The 21,187-nt window shown below is 38.0% G+C and overlaps 1 protein-coding gene across 18 annotated transcripts in view; it reads right to left on the reverse strand.

Annotated features, from left to right (window-relative positions):
• Positions 1-21,187, reverse strand: part of SIPA1L2 (signal induced proliferation associated 1 like 2) — a 260,821-nt gene that overhangs the window by 5,119 nt on the left and 234,515 nt on the right. For 13 of the 18 annotated variants that reach the window (XM_043511364.1, XM_043511368.1, XM_043511365.1 and 10 more), the window contains 3 exons: positions 14,835-14,966; positions 5,394-5,447; positions 4,307-4,430 (listed from right to left, as the gene is read on the reverse strand). In XM_043511364.1, coding sequence (XP_043367299.1) covers positions 4,307-4,430; positions 5,394-5,447; positions 14,835-14,966 — 310 coding nt within the window. The remainder of the gene's footprint in view (positions 1-4,306; positions 4,431-5,393; positions 5,448-14,834; positions 14,967-21,187) is intronic. The other 5 variants (XM_043511370.1, XM_043511373.1, XM_043511371.1 and 2 more) reach the window with 1 other exon arrangement.

Raw genomic sequence — 21,187 nt, forward strand, 5'->3', positions numbered from 1 at the left:
CCTGCATGCATTTTTGCTATTTCAAATGTACACTAGCTGGAGATGGTAATGTGAGTTTAAAGTCATTGAGGAGAAATGTGTTTTACCATGTAAGTAGATTAATTTGTCTAAAATTGGTTCTAATTAAAAGTGACACCCTAATAAGCAAAAAGACTAAAGTTCCCTCCCTTTCCCCTTTCTTCCACTCCGCAAGTTGAAAAGCAAAACAAATCAAAGATTTTAAAACAGATACATTCTATTACTGAATCTTCCTGTTTTTGAAACCCACAACTCCCTAGTGGAGAGGATAGAAGCCAGGTGGCAGTCTAGAGCTTCAAGCACCAGACTGGTGTGAGGCACTAGGGTACTTATTCCCTTTGTGGCCTTAAGAAAGTTACAGTCTCTCTGCTTCAACTGTAAGCAGGGGCTAATGGTTTGCCTGTATTTGTTCTCTGAAGACACACAGCTGCTGTCTTTTCTTGTACCAAGTCACCAGACAGTGAACTCGCATGATGCTGAAGACTTAAGCCCCTTGTTCCAGCTGGGGGCACTATATGCCATCCCTGCTGTGCAGAGTTACACAACACCCACTGATCAGTTCCATCCAAATGAAAGGTAGAAATAAACAAAGCAAAGTGTGTTTAAGGTGGGGTGTGTGTGTCTGTGGATTGTAACAAAAGATTACAGAACTCAACTTTGAAGGGAGATAAGGTAGTGAGTGGTGATCTGAAGACCAGATTCTACCCCACATTAGATGCTAATTTCAAGCAGAAAACGTCACATGCTACCCTGCAAGTCTCCTAGATGGAAACTGACCAGGATTTGGCTGCAGAAGCAGAAATCTCTCTAACGCAATGTAAAGGCATATTCAGTCAAAGTTGCAGATCTGCAAAGGCATAGCAATGAAATGTGCAGAGAACCATCTAGACATGGCACTCTTGGAAATAAGGGAGCCAATTGTATTTGATATTAAAGAGGAAACAATAAGCTGCATAGCCTTCAAGCACTTTGTTTAATGACGACTAAAGTCCCAGGAGTCATTTTCACACTGATTTTTTAGAGAAGGACTTTTTAAATATGGTAATGGAGATAGGGAAAAATGACGGATTTCAATAGAATTCTTTGGAAAGAAATTAGGAGGTGCTCATAAGCAAGCCCTTTATCTTTAAAGCGGGGTGTATGGTGGGGTCAGTAGGGTCTGACATTCTTGGCTAGCAGGGACTGGATTTCCTCCTGCTGAATTTGATAGAAGGAAAACTACACAATTTATTCAAAGAAATATTTTTAACACCACTTGAGAATGCTTCAGGCTGATCTTTCAAGGTCTGCATTACTAGAGCACTGATGGCCCGGGGAGGCCTGACATAAACCTTCCAGTTACATGAACCTTTTAAGGTTCAGAGGTCTCCTAAGAGATGCTTGGAGGAGGTAGTTGCCTTGTCTTCTCTAGAGCAAAGCACTTTTTTCTGGCGAAGATCAGAAGTGCTCTGCAGGACAGGCATCTACCCCAACTATTGCCCACCCAAAAGTCCTTAGGTGCAAAGCTCCTCCTGCAGCAGTGATTTGTAGCTGCAGACCTCCCAACTTCCTGGCTGTCCATGTGCTTTCTACAGTGTACTTAAGCTTGAGAGGAAGGAGGTGGATGGAGCAGAGAGACCCAGCCTCATTGAGCTGCACAAGCTTCATTTACTCAGCATCAATGTTTGGCTGCTTTTGAGTGCTGAAACGGTGCTAGATGCAACTACAGAGAAAAGAAGAGTTACTTTAGTAATTGTCCATATACCAGTATATGTCCGAAGGCAACTAAAATGCCTACTTGAGGCAGATACTATCTTGTTGTGTGTATGTATAGCGCTTGCTTACACAATGGGGTCCTGGTCTATGACTAGGGCTCTTGGACGTTACAGTAATCCAACAAATAGTAAATAATGATAAATAAAAATAAATAAATAAATAAATAAATAAATAAATAAATAAATGTCGTCACTTAATTGCTCAGTGCAATTTCTTCTAAGAGGAAGTGAATACTCTAACTGGAGTTTCTCTTGCTAATGCTGAAGCAACTCCATAGCTTTGGACACAGAATGCTCCAACCTGATGTGCTGACGTGTCTCCTGACTTCAAAAAATTCAGAAGCGTCATTGGTCTACAGGTATCGCAAAAGGGATCCAGATTTAAGTTCTGATACAACTTCTGCTACCTGAAATCTCCGATCATCAAGGCTACCTAAATTCCTCTTCCACAAAGGCTGAGGATTCTGCAGACCTGACCACCAGTGGTGCCTAGATATTCCTAGTCCTGGAGGGATCCTGGCAACCCCTGGATTCCCATTAATTAGCCTCCCAAGGTGCTGAACCACTTTCCTATGCATGGACAATCTTCCTAAGGCAGAAGCAGAAGCTCCTCCTCAACCCCATGATACTTTTTTTTTTATCATGGCTTGCCAGAGACTCTTCAAACGAAGCACAAGACCACATATGAGATATTTAAAAGCAGTCTTCTCTTTTTAAAAAAGGGACATCAGACCCTGGCAAACTGTTATAGCCACTGATGTTCCTTAGGAAGTTCACTGAGTGCTGATGAGCTTTAAAGTTTTCTGGACTGTTTTCTCAGCAAGAGCCAAGAAAAGGTGTCTGTTCACTGACAGGCCTGCATCGTAGTATAAAACACTGCAGCCTCCTTCATACTGGAATAATTTTCTTTCTATTCTGTTTTATTTTGCCCTTGGTGATAATCAAAAATAGCAAACAGTAAGCTGAATACGTTCCACTCATCCTGGAAGTCAGTCATTCCAAAAGATGCTGAATAAAATTTTGTATATATTCCTTTGTATATTCGTGCTAACAGACTTTTCAAAGGATAAGGACCTAATGCTGGCATTACCCATTTGATTAGAATGAAGTATGAAAGAACAGGATTAGGTCTGTCCCATGCCAACAGCATTTTATTAATGGATCTAAAATTTTCCAGAGTACCCCCCAAATTCATAGAAATTACTTGAGCGTTGATATTGGAAATGGTTGAAGAAGCAGGTATGTTGAGATACATATTCTTCCATATGGCCATTTATATATTTATCTTGTTTTCTAAGGCAACTATCACTGTGCTATATGTGCCATAAAACAGTTACAGATGGCAGTGTGTGTTCCTTGAAGGGCCGATTTCTCACAGCCTCTTTAGTTCCTAGTGTGTACGTGTCCTTGCCTTCTACTATTTCACCTTCAGTATTCCAAATTGTTGGTTGGTCCTGGAAAGTTGCAATTACTTGGTGAAAGCCATTACAGAGGTAGATCTTGCATGTAAACCTGAACATGACCAAGACTGGGCTTCATCTGATCTTCTTCTGGTAGTCAGGGAGCTACACACTGGATGACTTTGTAGCTGTGGAATCCAACCCTTGCTCCAGAATTGTAGTCCAGTATCTCTGCTTATATTTGAAAACACTATGCCCAACACAACAAAAGGTGCCTGAAGTTGGGCACCAAAAGTCATCTGTAGGTACAAGTTGTAAGAAAAGTAAGCCCCTAATTTTCAAAAATGCTGGACACTCAGCCACTCCTGTTAATTTCAAATGAGCAGTATTTTTGGTATGGTGTGTACAAATTACTTGGTATTGTGACTTTGTTAAAGAAGTTAATTTTTTCAAAAACAAGAATAACTGTGTCTGCCATTGTAGTTTATCTTTGATAATTCTTCTTCATAGCATTACACAGAGAGATGTAGTTGTTATGGCAGGCCAAGACATAGGAAGGAGCATTTGTCCAGTGATTCAATGAGCTAGCTCAGCACTGCATGCAAGATTCCTCTGGATTTTTATCCCTCAGGGCAATGATTATATTAAACAATCTCATTGTTTGGCTTGTCATGATCTATGAACTTGACAAGTTAGCAGGATAACAGTCACAAGTTGATGAACTGCAAAAATTGTTCTTAATATCCAGAAAGCAGTAGGTAAACCAAAATAATTCTCTCCCATATCTTACTGCTCTGACAGTTCTTCAAAGATATTGGCTTATAATACGGTAACTCTGAATCTTAGTTGAACTCCTAAACTTTTGGGAATGCCATAATTGTAAAAGGTATTTTTTGCAATATTTACAGGGGAGTCTCAATTTTGATATAATTTGGGCATTTTAACACCTTGTTCTTTGAATAAGTACCTCCTCTAGTTAGAATAAATTATTTTCTTGGCTTGGAAAAGTAAAGAAAGTTAGGCTGTGTTAAGATCATCACGTAATTTCAGAAGTTATTCAGAACACGTAATAGACCATATTAAGAGGAAGTGTGTCATCTGCTTCATAATAAAAGTGCGCTAAATCTTACATACCCAGTAGCATCAATGAAATCTTTTCCATTTGTTGGCCCTTCATTCAAAGGTAACTCTTGAGCACCTTCCAAACCTGGAGCTTGCTGCATATCATTCAGGGTGCAAAAAGATGCCACTCTCTGATCTGTAAAGGCAAAAACAAAGCTAATGTAAAGCTAATTTGTAAACATAATTTCATATACAAAATAAAAAAAATCAAAGGCCAATGTACAATTAATTATTTGGACATAGTTAGAGCCTGGGAAGTAGATTTCTACATGATAGCTTTGAGGATAATCAGCAGATATACAATTTGTTCCAGTTAGTTACTCTTTCCAACATCTGCATCAACATCTGGTTTGCAAATATCAGCAGAGTGATAGATTTGTTTTGACTAGTTAATGCTAATTTGAATAGTAAATTGATCTCACTGCAATCCACAGAAGACCTGAGAAACAGGGGCTATGACCAGTGACGATACCGATTCATGGAAAGCTAAAGCATCAAATTCCACAGAAATTTTCACAGTTCCATTTTTATTATTCTAACATTTCAGACACATTGTATAAGCTGCTGGTTATCTATATATTTGAAAAGAAGTATACAAGTGCTATTTTTATGCACTTATTTTGTCATATTTAAGTATAAAAAGTAGCTTTTATTTCGTGAAAGCACTGTCAAGTACCAAAAATACTAGATGAGGGCCACCAGCATACATGCCCAATGTGCTTGGAACTTAGCCTATATCCCAATGACCAATATCATTATCTGTGGACATTCAGTGTAGCTGCCAAAATATACCACAAATCATTTATGAAAAATATGCCACGCAGATCACTGCAAAGAATAAAAGTAAATGATTCATTATGATTTAAAATTCTTTGTTTGTGGAAAATCCATATTCTATGGAGATTGATTTAACTGATTTCCATATAAATTCCATGCCGGCAGCTTTCTATTGACTCTGGCCATGACATGCCTTGCCTTGCCTTCTCCCTCTCCTCCCCCGCAGGTCCAAAGCTTGCATTACCATGCACACGTGCAAACACTTGAAACAGAAAGGAAGTTTACTAAAGATAAAAGCCAACAATCAACCCCAAACCGTCACCTAGAAACGATGTATGATGACAGACTGGCCCAAGATCTTCATCAGAGTCAAAACCTGGAATAAGATTTAGAATGTTCCTATAAACAAGAGAGTACATCCAACTATCTCTCTGCTAAAGCAGCTGTGGTCCTTATGCAAAATTCACATAATGAAATACTGTCAATGCAGCTCAGAGTGCCTCTTATTGTGAGAAGCCCTTAAGACTTTCAAAACTAATTTTTATGTAATGCCAACCAACATGGTTGAAATTACACATTTCATGCTCAGCGGCCCTAATATAATGCACAGTATTATGATGCATAGCATGGAAATGTGGTGCACCACAAAAGTCAAATGGTAAATACATGGCAAATTGTTTTAAGAAAGAATTTTTATTGACTTGTTTTAAAAGTGCTACCAAGCTATTAAAACAAAAACAAAACCAGGGAATCACAGCAGTTAGAAGTTTTTGTTAAGTGATTACAAAATGAACACTTTTGGAGGTCACTGTAAAGACTGAAAAGTCATTTCCAGCTATAACACTATTTTGATGCAAATTTTCACTTTTATATCTGATTTCAAGACCAACTTTATATAGCAGTAGTTTCCCCAAGTTTTATCCTTATTTGCAATTTGTCATGTGTCTTGGCATTTTTTAGGTCATGAGTTTTCCACACACATCTAAAGTGAAAAAGGCGAAGAATTTCGCACACCATTGCTATCACAATGACAACTCACACTATGGGAGCAATATAGCTTAATTAAATTAAGCAGCAGGGAAAGGTTAAACTTACTTACTCAAATTAGGTTCCGCAGAAAAGATTATGCAAACAATTATGTTCACAAAAGAAATGGGTCAGAAGTAAATTTAAGGTACACATCTAATTACCCATTTCACTTGTTCTTTTCTTCCCTTGCCTAAACTTTGATTACAGAGACAAGGGGGTGAGGTAATATCTTTTATTGGACCAACTTCTGTTGGTGAGACCAAGATACCAAGCTTACACAGAGCTCTTTTTAAAGTCTTTGATTGACATTTAATGGTGGAGGACAGAAAAGCAGTGGCAAATCTTATACTGCTCCTAGCTTTCCTACATGATGAGTTAGTTAATGGTCAGTAATGCACAAAACATGGGTATTTTATGTCACTGAACTCTATTTCACTATAATTTACCCTGTGTTTTTCCTCACAATACTGACTAAGCGTTTCTAAGAAGAATGTCTTAACCTCAGTAGACCAGACAAGAAGCACTTGTCTGGTCTACTGAGGTTAAGACACTGTCTGTTTAGTTAAAAAAAAAAAAAAAAAAAAAAAAATTGTAGTTCTGGACCTACTAGGGGTATTTGAATCAAACCACCACCTTCCCTTTAGTGAGGAAGTATTACGAAGGATGTTCATACCAGTCACGGAAAGCACACTATGAAGTTTTAAAATAAAATATTTCATCCAGTTTTTAAAAATTTCCAGATTCATAGATTTCAAGGCCAGAAGGGACCATTGTGTTCATCTTTTCTGACCTTCTGTATAACACAGGCTATTGAATGTCCCCAAAATAATTCCTAGAGCAGATCTTTTAGAAAAAAATCCAGTCTTGATTTAAAATTTTCCAGCGATAGAGAATCCACTATGGCCTTTGGTAAACTGTTCCCATGGTGAATTAACCTCACAGTTAAAAGCATATGCCTTATTTCCACTCTGAATTTGTCTACCTTCAACTTCCTGCCACTGGATCATGTTATACCTTTACCTGCTAGATTGAAGAACCCATCATCAAATATTTGCTGCTCATGTAGGTACTGATAAATGTAATCAAGTCACCCCTTTACTTTAACAAAGAGTAGGTAATACATTGAGCTCACCGAGTATCATGATAAGGCACGTTTTCTAATTCTTTAAGCATTCTCATAGCTCCTCCCTGAACCCCGTTCAATTTAGCAGAGATGGCTCTACCAATTTTGCCACCCCAAGCAGTCGCCGCTGATTTACCACCGCCCCCAAAAGAGCGTCGAGCTGCTGCCAAATTGCCGCCACGGGACATGGACTGCTGCCCCATTCTCATTGCTGCCCCAAGCATCTGCTTGGAAAGCTGGTGCCTGGAGCGGGCCCTGCAATTTAGCAACACCCTTCTTGAATTTACCTGAAAATTTTAATTTTAGTCAGCAAAAACTACAAATAGATTATATTACTTTAAATGTGCATTGACTATAACTTGTGCATTTATAACTTTTTATTCCTTGCAAAAATTCTACTAAATTTTAAATGTTGTATTTGTATAAAATTTAAATTTAATATTTAGAGCTTTTTATTACTGCACTTCTGCTAGTTTCTAAACATAATTTTATTATGTTCAATTACTTGTGAAATGTTAAACAGTAACCCACCACTCATCCTTTGGGCAACAATGTCACTAAATAGGTGTTAGAAACCCTTAGGCTCTCATGCTGTATGCTAAATAAGTGATTTTGTGAGTTGTTATTCCAAAAACAACCACCTAATTTATGGGTTTCAGAGTAACAGCCTGTTAGTCTGTATCCGCAAAAAGAACAGGAGTACTTGTGGCACCTTAGAGAGACTAACACATTTATTTGAGCATAAGCTTTCGTGGGCTACAGCCCACTTCATCGGATGCATTCAGTGGAAAATATAGTAAGAAGATTTTATATACACAGAGAACATGAAACAGGGTGTTACCATACACACTATAATGAGAGTGGTCAGTGAAGGTGAGCTATTACCAGCAGGAAAGAAAAAAACCTTTATTGTGATAATCAAGATGGGCCATTTCCAGCAGTTGACAAGAACATCTGAGGAACAGTAGGGGGGGGGGAAATAAACGTGGGGAAATAGTTTTACTTTGTGTAATGACACATCCACTCCCAGTCTTTATTCAAGCCTAATTTAATGATGTCCAGTTTTGCAAATTATTTCCAATTCAGCAGTCTCTCACTGGAGTCTCTTTTTGAAGTTGTTTTGTTGTTGTAATATTGGGACTTTTAGGTCTGTAATCGAGTGACCAGAGAGACTGAAGTGTTCTCCGACTGGTTTTTGAATGTTATAATTCTTGACGTCTGATTTGTGTCCATTTCTTTTACGTAGAGACTGTCCGGTTTGGCCAATGTACAGGGCAGAGGGGCATTGCTGGCACATGATGGCGTTAAAGTCAAAATTTACTCCCTCAATAATACAACAACATAGATAATAGCTAGCACATCATCAACAAGTTTTCTCATTTCATCTCCCCGGAAAAATGCATAAGACAATTCTGTCATAAATAAGGAAACGGAATATTGCAAAGTGAATGGTTACACAGGAAGATTCTTATTCAGCTGCATGTCTAATTTTTTATTTTCAGTAATTATTTCTTGTCCCACTGAATGGGTCCTTGAGTACTTTCTCGTGTTTAATAATTGTTTCACCAGTTTAACAGGGCAGTTTTTAAAAGGTGAACTGAAATGAGTTAAATCTGTGCTTTGGAGGGCAGAATTTGACCAAAAGTAGTAGTTCTCTTCTTCAGTTATTTGATTTTCCAGAGTAGCCATCACTATTAATATAACATAAGGACTTGGGAGTGTTTCTCCATTCACTGGCACCAGTGGAAATCAAAAGACCTCTACTGATACTAATGGAGTTAAATTGAGATGAGAGAAGAATCTAGTCTTTTGTCTATGATTGCAATACTTGTGCTATCAAAACCTGGAAGGACAACTCCTATTGACATTAATAGAAGCTCTATGTGCATATCAAATCCTCTCGAATGATGTATCTTTTCTTTTTCTAATTTTGGTTTGGAATGTCATTTTCTACTCACACCAAGCAAATTACTTGAGAATATATATGGGTACTTGCATCAAAATTTTAAGCAAAAATTGCTTACTCCAGACAGACAAAAATGAGAACACTGGACCAAAATGTGCAACCCATCCACCTCAGTGCATGTTAATGGGACTGCATAGTTGTAAAGGAGCAAAATTTGGACCAGAACTGCATTTGTTCAGCAGCATCACAGATGGCAAAAATAAATAAATAAAATTATCCAAACAATTTACTTAGGTAATATACAGCATAATAGAAGAAGGCTAAAAATAAAATAATGCATCAAATGGCCTTCTCATTGATAAACTCCCATCTCAAGGTCAAATTCTGTCCACAGACACACACACAAAACTTCCACTGAAGTCAACAGGAGTTACAACATGCATATTAGAGGACAGAACTTTTCCTAAATGTTTTGAATTTTATTTTTCTAAAACACTTAAACAAGCTAATTTGATTACTTATCTTTTATACTGAATACTCTTCTTTCCCCTAGCATAACTTTTATTAAACTATGAAGATTTAAAATGGAGATGTTAAAACAATATTAATTATAGTAGCATAGATGGTGCCACAAAGATAAAATGGCATTAAGAAATGCTGCATTCTAATTGGCATAAGTAGCTTAGAACTGTGAAAATACCTGATATACACCAGTGGTTGAAATTACTTTTGTTTATATAATCAAATCTTAAACAATACATAAAGGGGCTCTCTGTCAGGTTGTTTAAGCCCCAAAACGTTATTTAAAAAACAGTGGAACGCTCATTTTTAAACTAAAACAACCAGTTAACACTGACACAAATACCTCTGGGCCTGTACATAAGAGTCAATGTTTATGTTTATGTCCCACTCGAATCTTCTAGAATGAAAAGCAGTTGTGGGAATCTTGGACAGTTTAGTGTTTTTTCCTTCACTATATTCTTCAGTTATTTGATTTTCCAGAGTAGCCATCACTATAAATACAATGTAAGTACTCAAAAGTACACTGCTCTGCCCCAAACTCAGAACTACGAGGATTCAGAGAAGTGTAATAAAACAATTAAGAATATGAATCAAATTTTCTAAAGGTTGTCTCTTTTCCTGCTTATTCTCTGACATTTCTTTATCCCCTTTTCTCTCCGTTCATTCTCCATTTTAATCTGTCTATCTCAATACAATTTTCTCTTTTCTCAATTCTGTTTGTTTTCCTTCTATTCTATACTCTTCTTTGTCTTGCCTAGTAGCACCCAATTCTCTGTTGTTCAGTTCTTCTCTCCTCTTCCATGTTACCGTATCTCTTTACCCTTTCTTCTCTTATCTTGTTATCTGTCCCCTTTTTCCCCGACAGCTTTGCTCTCAGTTGTATTCCATTAGCTCTTCAAGTTTCTTCCCGTATTATACACGGAGAAAACACGCTTGTGTAGTGTAAAGGTTGCATTGCCATAAATTTGTAAAGTGACTAATGAGGACAAGTGGTGAAGCCACAAGTGAGTTAATTATAGGCATTGCAGTCTATATACAATGGTCATCACATCATAGTAATGTAGTTAAGTATTGAGGAAACAGCGATCAAAATTTTAAGTGTACCTTGGCCGAGGACACAGAGAATCAATGTTTGAGCTGAGCTGCACTGAACTGAAACAAGACTAGAATGCTGGAATCCTTTTGCCCCTAGACCTATTCTTAGGGTGACCACATGTCCTGTTTCAGCCTGGACAGTCCACTTTTTAAGCCCTATCTCAGCCTTGACCAGTTGGCAAGAGAAAATGGGACAAATGCCCACTTTTGTTAAAAGAAAAAAAAAAAGGAGGGGTGAGTGTGAAGGAACGTGCGGCGGGGCAAGTGGCAATGCCAGCCCTGCGCAGTGTGGGAGGCAGACAGGGCTCAGGTGAGCAGTGATGCCAGCCCCAGCACCACGTGGGGTGGGGGACTTGGGAGAGCAGTTTGGCTAACCATGTGTGGAGGAGTGGCTTGTGCTGGCCCCAGGCAGTTATGTGTGTCTGTGTGTGTGGGGGTGCTGGTGTTCAGGCGGGCAGCTTGGGCCAGCCCCACACAGAGGAGGGAGCCTTGAGTTAACCCCACCCTGTGTCCGATTTTCCTTTTGGAAAGTATGGTCACCCTATCTATGTTGAGCTCATATTGCTTCACATTACTGATTGGTCCAGACACCATGATGACTGCTCTGGAAAGGAGTGCAAAACTGCAAGCAGCTGACAGGCAGACAGGAGGAAGCCTTGGGTGTTCTAGCAGCATCAATTGCAGCCTCTCTAACCCCCACTTCTCCCTAGCCATGAACGGGTTCAAAAAGCAAGGAACTGTTCCTGTTGATTTCATCAATTGCAAAGGCCCTCTCCAAGAGACCATGTGGGAACTGTGAACTCCACAAGAATGTCAGGAAATACTAGCGGTAAACTTTCAACTTTAGAAACTGGTTTCCATTTTCAAGGCTCTGTCTGCACCAACAAGTGCAGAAACCGTTGTCTTTAAAAAAACCCCCAAAACAAAAAACCCCTAAATTTGCTTTGATATTTAAAATGGTCCCAAATCAGGGACTTCATGGACCCCAATGGCCATCTCTGAAGATAAAATTGGACCACAAGGTCAAGCTACAGGAAAAAAGGGAAGCTGCTCAGACTCCCTCTCATCAAGATCCTACTTAGTACGAGGTTTCATCATCCACCTGTGCACAAAGTTCTTGTCTAGCAAGGGGTGGTAGCAGTTGAATCCTCAACAAGTGACTGTCATAAAGGAAACCAATAGCACAGGATCCCAATGAAGAGTCTGACCTGCTAGAAGCACTGGTATCTGGATCTCTAAGATCCTGTAGCATTCTATTCACAGGGACTTTTAGAAAGCAAAGGTTACAGCAATATCTAAAAAAACCCCTCAATATCAATTTTTAAAAATATATTTTTCAAGATTATCTTAGACAAAAAACTTTGCAGGAGCAAAATGAAAGAAAGAGTAACTAATGATGAGTTAACTAGAGGGGAAAAGCTATTTATTCATTTAGCTTTAAATTACAAAAGAAGGCCTTTGTAGCATCTAACAGTGAATTACAAGTTCTAGCTGTAATGGCAAAAAAAAAAGTTATGTCGACATATTCATTCTTAAATCACCTTGCTCCCAAGCTTAAAATCACTCATCTGTTCTATATTGTTCCATCTTGGATGAGAGTTGGGTTTAAAAACACAGAAGAATTATGGTAATAATTCAAAATGTGTATTTATGAATAAGTATTAATATTATGGGCTGTCAGTAGATAGAATAAAGAGGCCCAAGAAAGAACTGACCTTTGAATCATGCCACCCGCTATAGAGAGGAAGAGATATAGACAAATTGTATTGTATGAAAAAAGAAAACTAAAATAAAGTTCCCATATCAATGACTGTAAATTGCATAATTATTAGGAGACTTGGCAGATCAGAATTGGAGACTAACCTAACTTTAATTTCTTAAATCTTCAGTAGCAAACAACCCCTTTAACAATGGCTTAGTCTTCATTAACTGGATCACTTTTCTTTAAAGACAGACATATCTCAAAAATTTTGATCACGTTCTCATCCACCAAAATAAAAAGGTGTGAGGTTTTAATCCCCACACAGCTAGGGAAATGATTGTGGCATCCCAACTTCTGTGTTGGTACACACCTTTTCCTTTTAAAATATTCTTAAAGAAGAATGCTGAACTAGCCATTCGGCTTCATTTCCAAACTTCTAGAAATGTTCCGTTTCAAACATTGTGAACCCTGCATAGCAGAATGTCCATTGACATTTTTATCACCAATTTCCTTAATCTGAGATCATCATTTCTCTATTAATTACATTCACAGAGTCTAGAACACTAGCTCCCACCTACTCTTAATACCAAGTCTTGAAGTGATTCCTCAATTACAAAGGACAAGTTCAACATACACAGGAAAATAGCATCCAATTCAAACCCAACTATTTTAAGAACTCATTATTTCTTATAATGGACTCCCTCCAAATGAACTTTTCATTATATGCTAGTCAGTTGTGCTTATTTTGACTTTGGCTTTCTGGTCGTGAGACTGACGATGCAGAAAGTTGACCAAATCTTTTAGAAAGCCCATTTCCACTCAAAAGGTCAATATCATAGCATGAAATCAAAAAAATTAGTTATAATGTTTTATAGGTTATATAGCACATGCATAGATCTTTCCATCTTCTGCATGAATGCACCCACTAACAGAAAAGAAATTACCCACTAACACAAAACATAGAAACACTTACTATAGCATTCTTTATGGGAATCTGCACTACAACTCAAATTTTTCAAATAATTCACAAAGCAATCAATGAGAGAATCTCTATTTTGTGACTCAGACTGTCTTCTTCAAACTATGAAGTCTGAACAAGTACTGTAGTACAAAATGAATAAATGAAAATATCTGAAATATATGCAACTAAAACAAGTCAGTCAATAGCTTTTCCTATTTGAACAGAACAAATGAAAAAAAATATATGACTGTGCAATTATTGAGAATAAGTATTAAATTACAAGAATCGAGAAGTTGCTGCTCAAATTAATTAATTGCAGAATAAAGCAGTATGCCATTATTCTGAGCTGAGGGTTTAAGGAGACTAGAAAAATTAAAATAAAAAGTTTCTAAAAGACTTCAAAATATCTGAGCTTCAGAAAATATGAATACAGAACAAGTACTTTCAGTCAGCTGAAAAAAGAGTTGTTGAATAACAAAATCTTCTTTATGCAGGAGTAAAAAATGCTTTAGCATGAACACAGTTACATCACTCCAAGTCTTCTTTGTATTGATAAGTCTTTATTTTTCAGTTGCTGCATTAGGATATTGGTAACAAAAATATATACACATATCTCCCCGCAAGCAACCAAGTGTGTAAATACAATGGGAATCTTGTTTATATTTTATCTTTTATTGAATATCTTTCAATTTTATAATACATTCCTCTTAACTGATAGGAAGTATATGAAAAGGGACGAACAGAGACAAAGGAACTCAAAGTTAATCAGGATAGAAAGCATGATGGTATTTTAGAATGCTGATCATTACCGATACATTTTCTATGCTTTCAAAATAGTACAACAATAGTTCTGAATGCCTTTAACTAAAGAGTAAAACAACAAAACCTTTCTACTTGAGATTATTGAATTCTAGGACAGTATACAGAAAGACCTGACCAAAGCATACATTAAAACAAACCCTTTAAATATGCATATCTACTATTCCGTTTAGTTTTAAATTAAGCATGTATAAGCTTGATATCAAAGAGATGAGTGTGTCATTTTCTCCAGGTTAACCTGGAATTATAGTCCAATTCTGCACGACTGCTCTACTTCCTGACTGCACACTATATTTGAAAACATATCTGTAGACATTTTAATATTTGTACCACTGCAACATTCTTCTGAGGGCTTATTATGCGAGCCAGAGGGAGGGGCAACATCACTTGGACTGCACATGCAGAGTTGATAGTAGCCACACTACATATTGTGTCCAACACAGTTCCTCATTTGAAAGTAAGAGATATTACAAAAAGGACAGAAAAGGCTATAACTACTGAGATACATATAAGATTTTTATTACTCAAAATGAGTATATAGAAGATATGGGAAAAACTTGGAAGAGCTTTTTTTGTTGACTAAGTCTTTTTGCTGAGTTTTCTTACCTTCAAAAGCTCGTGCAGCATCCACCAGGTTGGACCAGTCTAGTCCTGCGGCAGTGTCCGGAAGGGGCATCAAGCCGGGATCGTTGAATTTGGCTCTATCAGACAAAGAGCCATCTGAGAACCAGAATTCATCTATCAACAAACACAAAAATTAGTCTTCTTATGACAATGGTCTATATTTAGTTGTGAGGCTATTAGAAATAAATTTCAAAAATATATATATATATAGCCAAAGGGTGCTCATCCTCACTTTTCCCTTGTCCCCTGCTTTTTCTATAAATGCTCAGTGTCAGCATAACATTTTAAACGGCATTCGATTGACGGAGAATGAGAAGGAAGGAAGGTTTTTTAGAAAGAATATTCTCTTCCTAACCACCACTTTACACAAGAGAACATACTAATATTATAAATTGACAGAACAGAGTTATAAACAGTAAAATATTAAAGAACCTAAATAGTTGCTTTTTTAAGATCCTTTGTGAGGAGAAAGTTGCTAGACATACCTATAGATCCACATTTTCAAAAAGCCCGTGAAACCACACATGCAGAATGTGTGTGCATACAGAGTTTTATATACACAAAAATAGGGTGTGCTCAGATTCTGGGTGCAGGTACAGAGACTGCTTTGAAAATTATGCCCACATTCCACCCAATATATATATATATATATATATATATATATATATATATATTAGGAAAACTTTCTAACTATAAGGGATTTAACTGCTGGAATAGTCTTCCAAGGGAGGTTCTGGAATCCCCATCATTAGAGGTTTTTAAAAATAGGTTGGGCAAACATCTGTCAGGCATGGTGTAGGTTTATTTGGTCCTGCCTCAATGCATGGGGGTGGACTTTATGATTTTGAGATCCCTTCCAGCCCTACATTTCTATGATTTTGTGCTCTATTTGTATATTGATGTATACTTGCAGACACAATATAATAAATACTGCAGTTAGATATACTGACATTCATGGAAGTAGATATAACAATTAGATTTAATCACATTAGGGAGAAGAGAACATTAATTTGTACTAATAAGATGGATAGAAATTTTTATTTCATTAAATATAATTCAGCAAAAAAGTTATTCTACTTCAATCCTTTTTAAAAAAAAAAAAAGTGGTTGAATCAGAAGTTTAAAAAATATTTTAAAAATACAGACTTTTTCCTCCCTCAAGTTCTTCCCCAGATATAGGCTATTTTATGTCTGAGGAATGCTTTTCTCACTACTGCACCATCTAAAAAAAATTGAAGAGTTTTTTCCACAAGGAAAGAAACAATGTGCACACATAACATGGAATATCTTCTTGTATGAAAAAGGCATGTTACCATTTGTCCAGATATTAATAGAAGAATATAATATACACTCTATATAATATAGACTCTAAACTAAAGTTTACATACAAACAGAACAAGCATAATGCATCACAATACCTTCTATTGCATGCAGTAGCTTCTATCAGAATGAATCATCTTTCTAATGGAAAAGATGGGGTGGAGGAGCAGGTATGCAATCCTCAAAAATATATGGGGTGGGTGGGAGGGAGACTTGCATCCAAAATATGATGCAGGAGAGGTAAAAATCCCATATACCATGGGATTTTTCTGTCTTATCCTGAAATTTATATGCAAGATATTCCATTATTAAGTTTTGATGGAGTAACTGAGAAAGTTTACAACTAGTCCGTTTAATAGAATTTGCTGTAACATCTGTTGTCTCTCTACCAAACCCCAGGAATGCAAAACTAGATTTTATATTAAATGGAATTTCAGCATATAAATATATTCTGTTCCCAGTTCCTGCCAATATTTTCTGTCTAGTACCTTGAATATTGAATATCCTCAGAAAACATTAAAAGTGTCTGAGGATGAAATCATATTTGGGACAGATCATGGAACAATCTCTTGGGTATTCAGCTTAGAGTCTGTGAAAGTCCTTTGGAGAATAATACAAATACTTGTGTATTCTGGTGCTTGACAAAAAGGGAAACCTTCTTAACAGACAGGATATCTTATTTGAAAGCTGGTGATCCAGCTCTTATCCTGACAGAGCCAGAAGAGAACCCAGAAGTTATCTACTATAGGACAGGCCCAACAAAGAAAATAACAGAATGCCACTAGCCATCACCTTCAGCCCCCAACTAAAACCTCTCCAACGCATCATCAAGGATCTACAACCTCTCCTGAAGGACGACCCATCTCTCTCACAGATCTTGGAAGACAAGCCAGTCCTTGCTTACAGACAGCCCCCCAACCTGAAGCAAATACTCACCAGCAATGACACACCACGCAACAGACCCACTAATCCAGGAACCTATTCTTGCAACAAAGCCCGTTGCCAACTGTGTCCACATATCTATTCAGGGGACACCATCATAGGGCCTAATCACATCAGACACACTATCAGAGGCTCGTTCACCTGCGCATCTACCAATGTGATATATGCCATCATGTGCCAGCAATGCCCCTCTGCCATGTACATTGGTCAAACTGGACAGTCTCTACGTAAAAGAATAAATGGACACAAATCAGACGTCAAGAATTAGAACATTCAAAAACCAGTCGGAGAACACTTCAATCTCTCTGGTCACTCTATTACAGACCTAAGAGTGGCTATTCTTCAACAAGAATAGATGGAGTGGAGGTAAAAGATAATCTAGGCATGGTCCAATATCTAAACAAATACTTTGCCTCAGTCTTTAATAAGGCTAAAGAGGATCTTGGGGATAATGGTAGCATGACAAATGGGAATGAGGATATGGAGGTAGATATTACCATATCTGAGGTAGAAGCGAAACTCAAACAGCTTAATGGGACTAAATCGGGGGGCCCAGATAATCTTCATCCAAGAATATTAAAGGAATTGGCACCTGAAATTGCAAGCCCATTAGCAAGAATTTTTAATGAATCTGTAAACTCAGGAGTAGAACCAAATGATTGGAGAATTGCTAATATAGTTCCTATTTTTAAGAAAGGGAAAAAAGTGATCCGGGTAACTACAGGCCAGTTAGTTTGACATCTGTAGTATGCAAGGTCCTGGAAAAAATTGTGAAGGAGAAATTAGTTAAGGACATTGAAGTCAATGGTAAATGGGACAAAATACAACATGGTTTTACAAAAGGTAGATCGTGCCAAACCAACCTAATCTCCTTTTTTGAAAAAGTAACAGATTTTTTAGATAAAGGAAATGCAGTGGATCTAATTTACCTAGATTTCAGTAAGGCATTTGATACCGTGCCACATGGGGAATTATTAGTTAAATTGGAGAAGATGGGGATCAATATGAACATCAAAAGGTGGATAAGGAATTGGTTAAAGGGGAGACTGCAACGGGTCCTACTGAAAGGCGAACTGTCAGGTTGGAGGGAGGTTACCAGTGGAGTTCCTCAGGGATCGGTTTTGGGACCAATCTTATTTGATCTTTTTATTACTGACCTTGGCACAAAAAGTGGGAGTGTGCTAATAAAGTTTGCAGATGATACAAAGCAGGGAGGTATTGCCAATTCAGAGAAGGATCGGGATATTATACAGGAGGATCTAGATGACCTTGTAAACTGGAGTAATAGTAATAGGATGAAATTTAATAGTGAGAAGTGTAACGTTATGCATTTAGGGATTAATAAAAAGAATTTTAGTTATGAGTTGGGGACGCATCAATTAGAAGTAACGGAAGAGGAGAAGGACCTTGGAGTATTGGTTGATCATAGGATGACTATGAGCTGCCAATGTGATATGGCTGTGAAAAAAGCTAATGCAGTTTTGGGATGCATCAGGAGAAGCATTTCCAGTAGGGATAAGGAGGTTTTAGTGCCATCATACAAGGCACTGGTGAGACCTCACCTGGAATACTGTGTGCAGTTCTGGTCTCCCATGTTTAAAAAGGATGAATTCAAACTGGAGCAGGTACAGAGAAGGGCTACTAGGATGATCCGAGGAATGGAAAACTTGTCTTATGAAAGGAGACTTAAGGAGCTTGGCTTGTTTAGCCTAACTAAAAGAAGGTTGAGGGGAGATATGATTGCTCTCTATAAATATATCAGAGGGATAAATAAATACAGGAGAGGGAGAGGAATTAGTTCAGCTCAGCACCAATGTGGACACAAGAACAAATGGGTATAAACTGGCCACCAGGAAGTTTAGACTTGAAATCAGACGAAGGTTTTTAACCATCAGAGGAGTGAAGTTTTGGAATAGCCTTCCAAGGGAAGCAGTGGGGGCAAAAGATCTATCTGGTTTTAAGATTCTACTTGATAAGTTTATGGAGGAGATGGTATGATGGGATAATGGGATTTTGGTAAGTAATTGATCTTTAAATACTCAGGGTAAATAGGACTAATCCCCTGAGATGGGATATTGGATGGATGGGATATGAGTTACCCAGGCAAGAATTTTCTGTCTGGCTGGTGAATCTTGCCCATATGTTCAGGGTTTAGCTGATCGCCATATTTGGGGTCAGGAAGGAATTTTCCTCCAGGGCAGATTGGAGAGGCCCTGGAGGTTTTTCGCCTTCCTCTGTAGCACGGGGCATGGTTGACTTGAGGGAGGCTTCTCTGCTCCTTGAAGTCCTTGAACCATGATTTGAGGACTTCAATAGCTCAGACATAGGTGAGGTTTTTCATAGGAGTGGGTGGGTGAGATTCTGTGGCCTGAGTTGTGCAGGAGGTCGGACTAGATGATCAGAATGATCCCTTCTGACCTTAGTATCTATGAATCTATGAAACAAAAAAACTTCAGAAACAGACTGCAACGAGAGACTGCTGAATTGGAATTAATTTTCAAACTGGATACAATTAACTGAATAGAGACTGGGAGTGGATGGGTCATTACACAAAGTAAAACTATTTCCCCATGTTATTCCCCCCCCCCACTGTTCTTCAGATGTTCTTGTCAACTGCTGGAAATGGCCCACCTTGATTATCACTACAAAAGGTTGTCTTCCTCTCCCCCCCCCCCGCTGGTAATAGCTCATCTTAAGTGATCACTCTCCTTACAGTGTGTATGATAACACCCATTGTTTCATGTTCTCTGTGTATATAAATCTCCCCACTGTATTTTCCACTGAATGCATCCGATGAAGTGAGCTGTAGCTTACGGAAGCTTATGCTCAAATAAATTTGTTAGTCTTTAAGGTGCCACAAGTACTCCCTTTCTTTTTGTGAATACAGACTAACACAGCTGCTACTCTGAAACCTCTTATCTTAGAGAAGTGAGTCGTCACTTCAAAAGAACCCCTGCTTTTGTGTGACAAGTCAATAGAAGATGAATGTGAAACCTGTCAGGAAAGTGTCTACTTGAGAAGATTCTGCTGGTTTCTCAAATTGGAGCGTAGGATTGATTTATTCACCAGTAATCATCCCTCATTTTATATGGCGTTGTGAGGACCAAAATTCACATAGGATCTACACTACTTTGTCCAGGGTAGACAGAGGGCCTTAACAGCAGAAAGACGACTGGACGAAAGGAGGTTTGGTTATTGAGAGGTCTGGAACCTCAGTGTTTCTGTTGATGGAAGAAATAAGGAAGAGTAACAACAGTCTAGGCATCAGCATGCCATGACAGACAATTATGTAAATTTAAATAGGGCAAGATAGATATATTCTGGTGCACTAACAGTGCAAAAACCTCCTGGGCCTCTTGAGCTTTAAGGAATAATTCTTCCATGCTGTTTGCATTTTGGGTGTGGTCTGAGTGTAGGAGAGAAAAGACTATGCCCTCTGGGACAACAATCCATGAATTAACCCATAGTTTTAGAGAAAACATTTTTGTTTGTGAAGTCCGTGCTCTTTGGTACAGTTATTGATCTTGTGACTTCCAGTTCTTTTATACAGAAGACACCATGACCGTACTGTCAAACTTTATTCATTTTCACTTCCCTTTTATTATTGCAGAGAAGTGATAGAGCAATTTTGATAGCATTTAGTTTCAGCAATTTTTTATTTAAAACTCAGAGGTTCCAAAGCAGTTCTCCTGAAATCAAGTGACATTAGTGCCAGAAAATCTCCCTATTCAGAGAGAGGTTTCTTATTTATATAAGAGTAAGCAGATTTATCTTATCTGGTCCATCCTGCTACCAAGGCAACTATCCTGTTTCTGTCAGTGGGAGTTGTGAGTTCTCCCCTCATGAAGAGATCTTATATGGGGCGGGGGGAGGAGTTACTACATATTTCATGTGCCACATACTGGGTAATGACATGAGAGGACTCCATGTTTTGAAAACTAAAACTAACTCATTATTAAGAGAACTATTTACAGAGATATGGCAACTGCAGCTGGCATTCAAGCCGTAAGCACACACGCTGGTGTCCTTATGCCTCTTCCAAACTCTTCCCTCCTGCAGCCTGTGCTCTCCCC

Source organism: Dermochelys coriacea, chromosome 3, assembly GCF_009764565.3.
Source record: "Dermochelys coriacea isolate rDerCor1 chromosome 3, rDerCor1.pri.v4, whole genome shotgun sequence".
NCBI classification, from domain to species: domain Eukaryota; kingdom Metazoa; phylum Chordata; order Testudines; family Dermochelyidae; genus Dermochelys; species Dermochelys coriacea.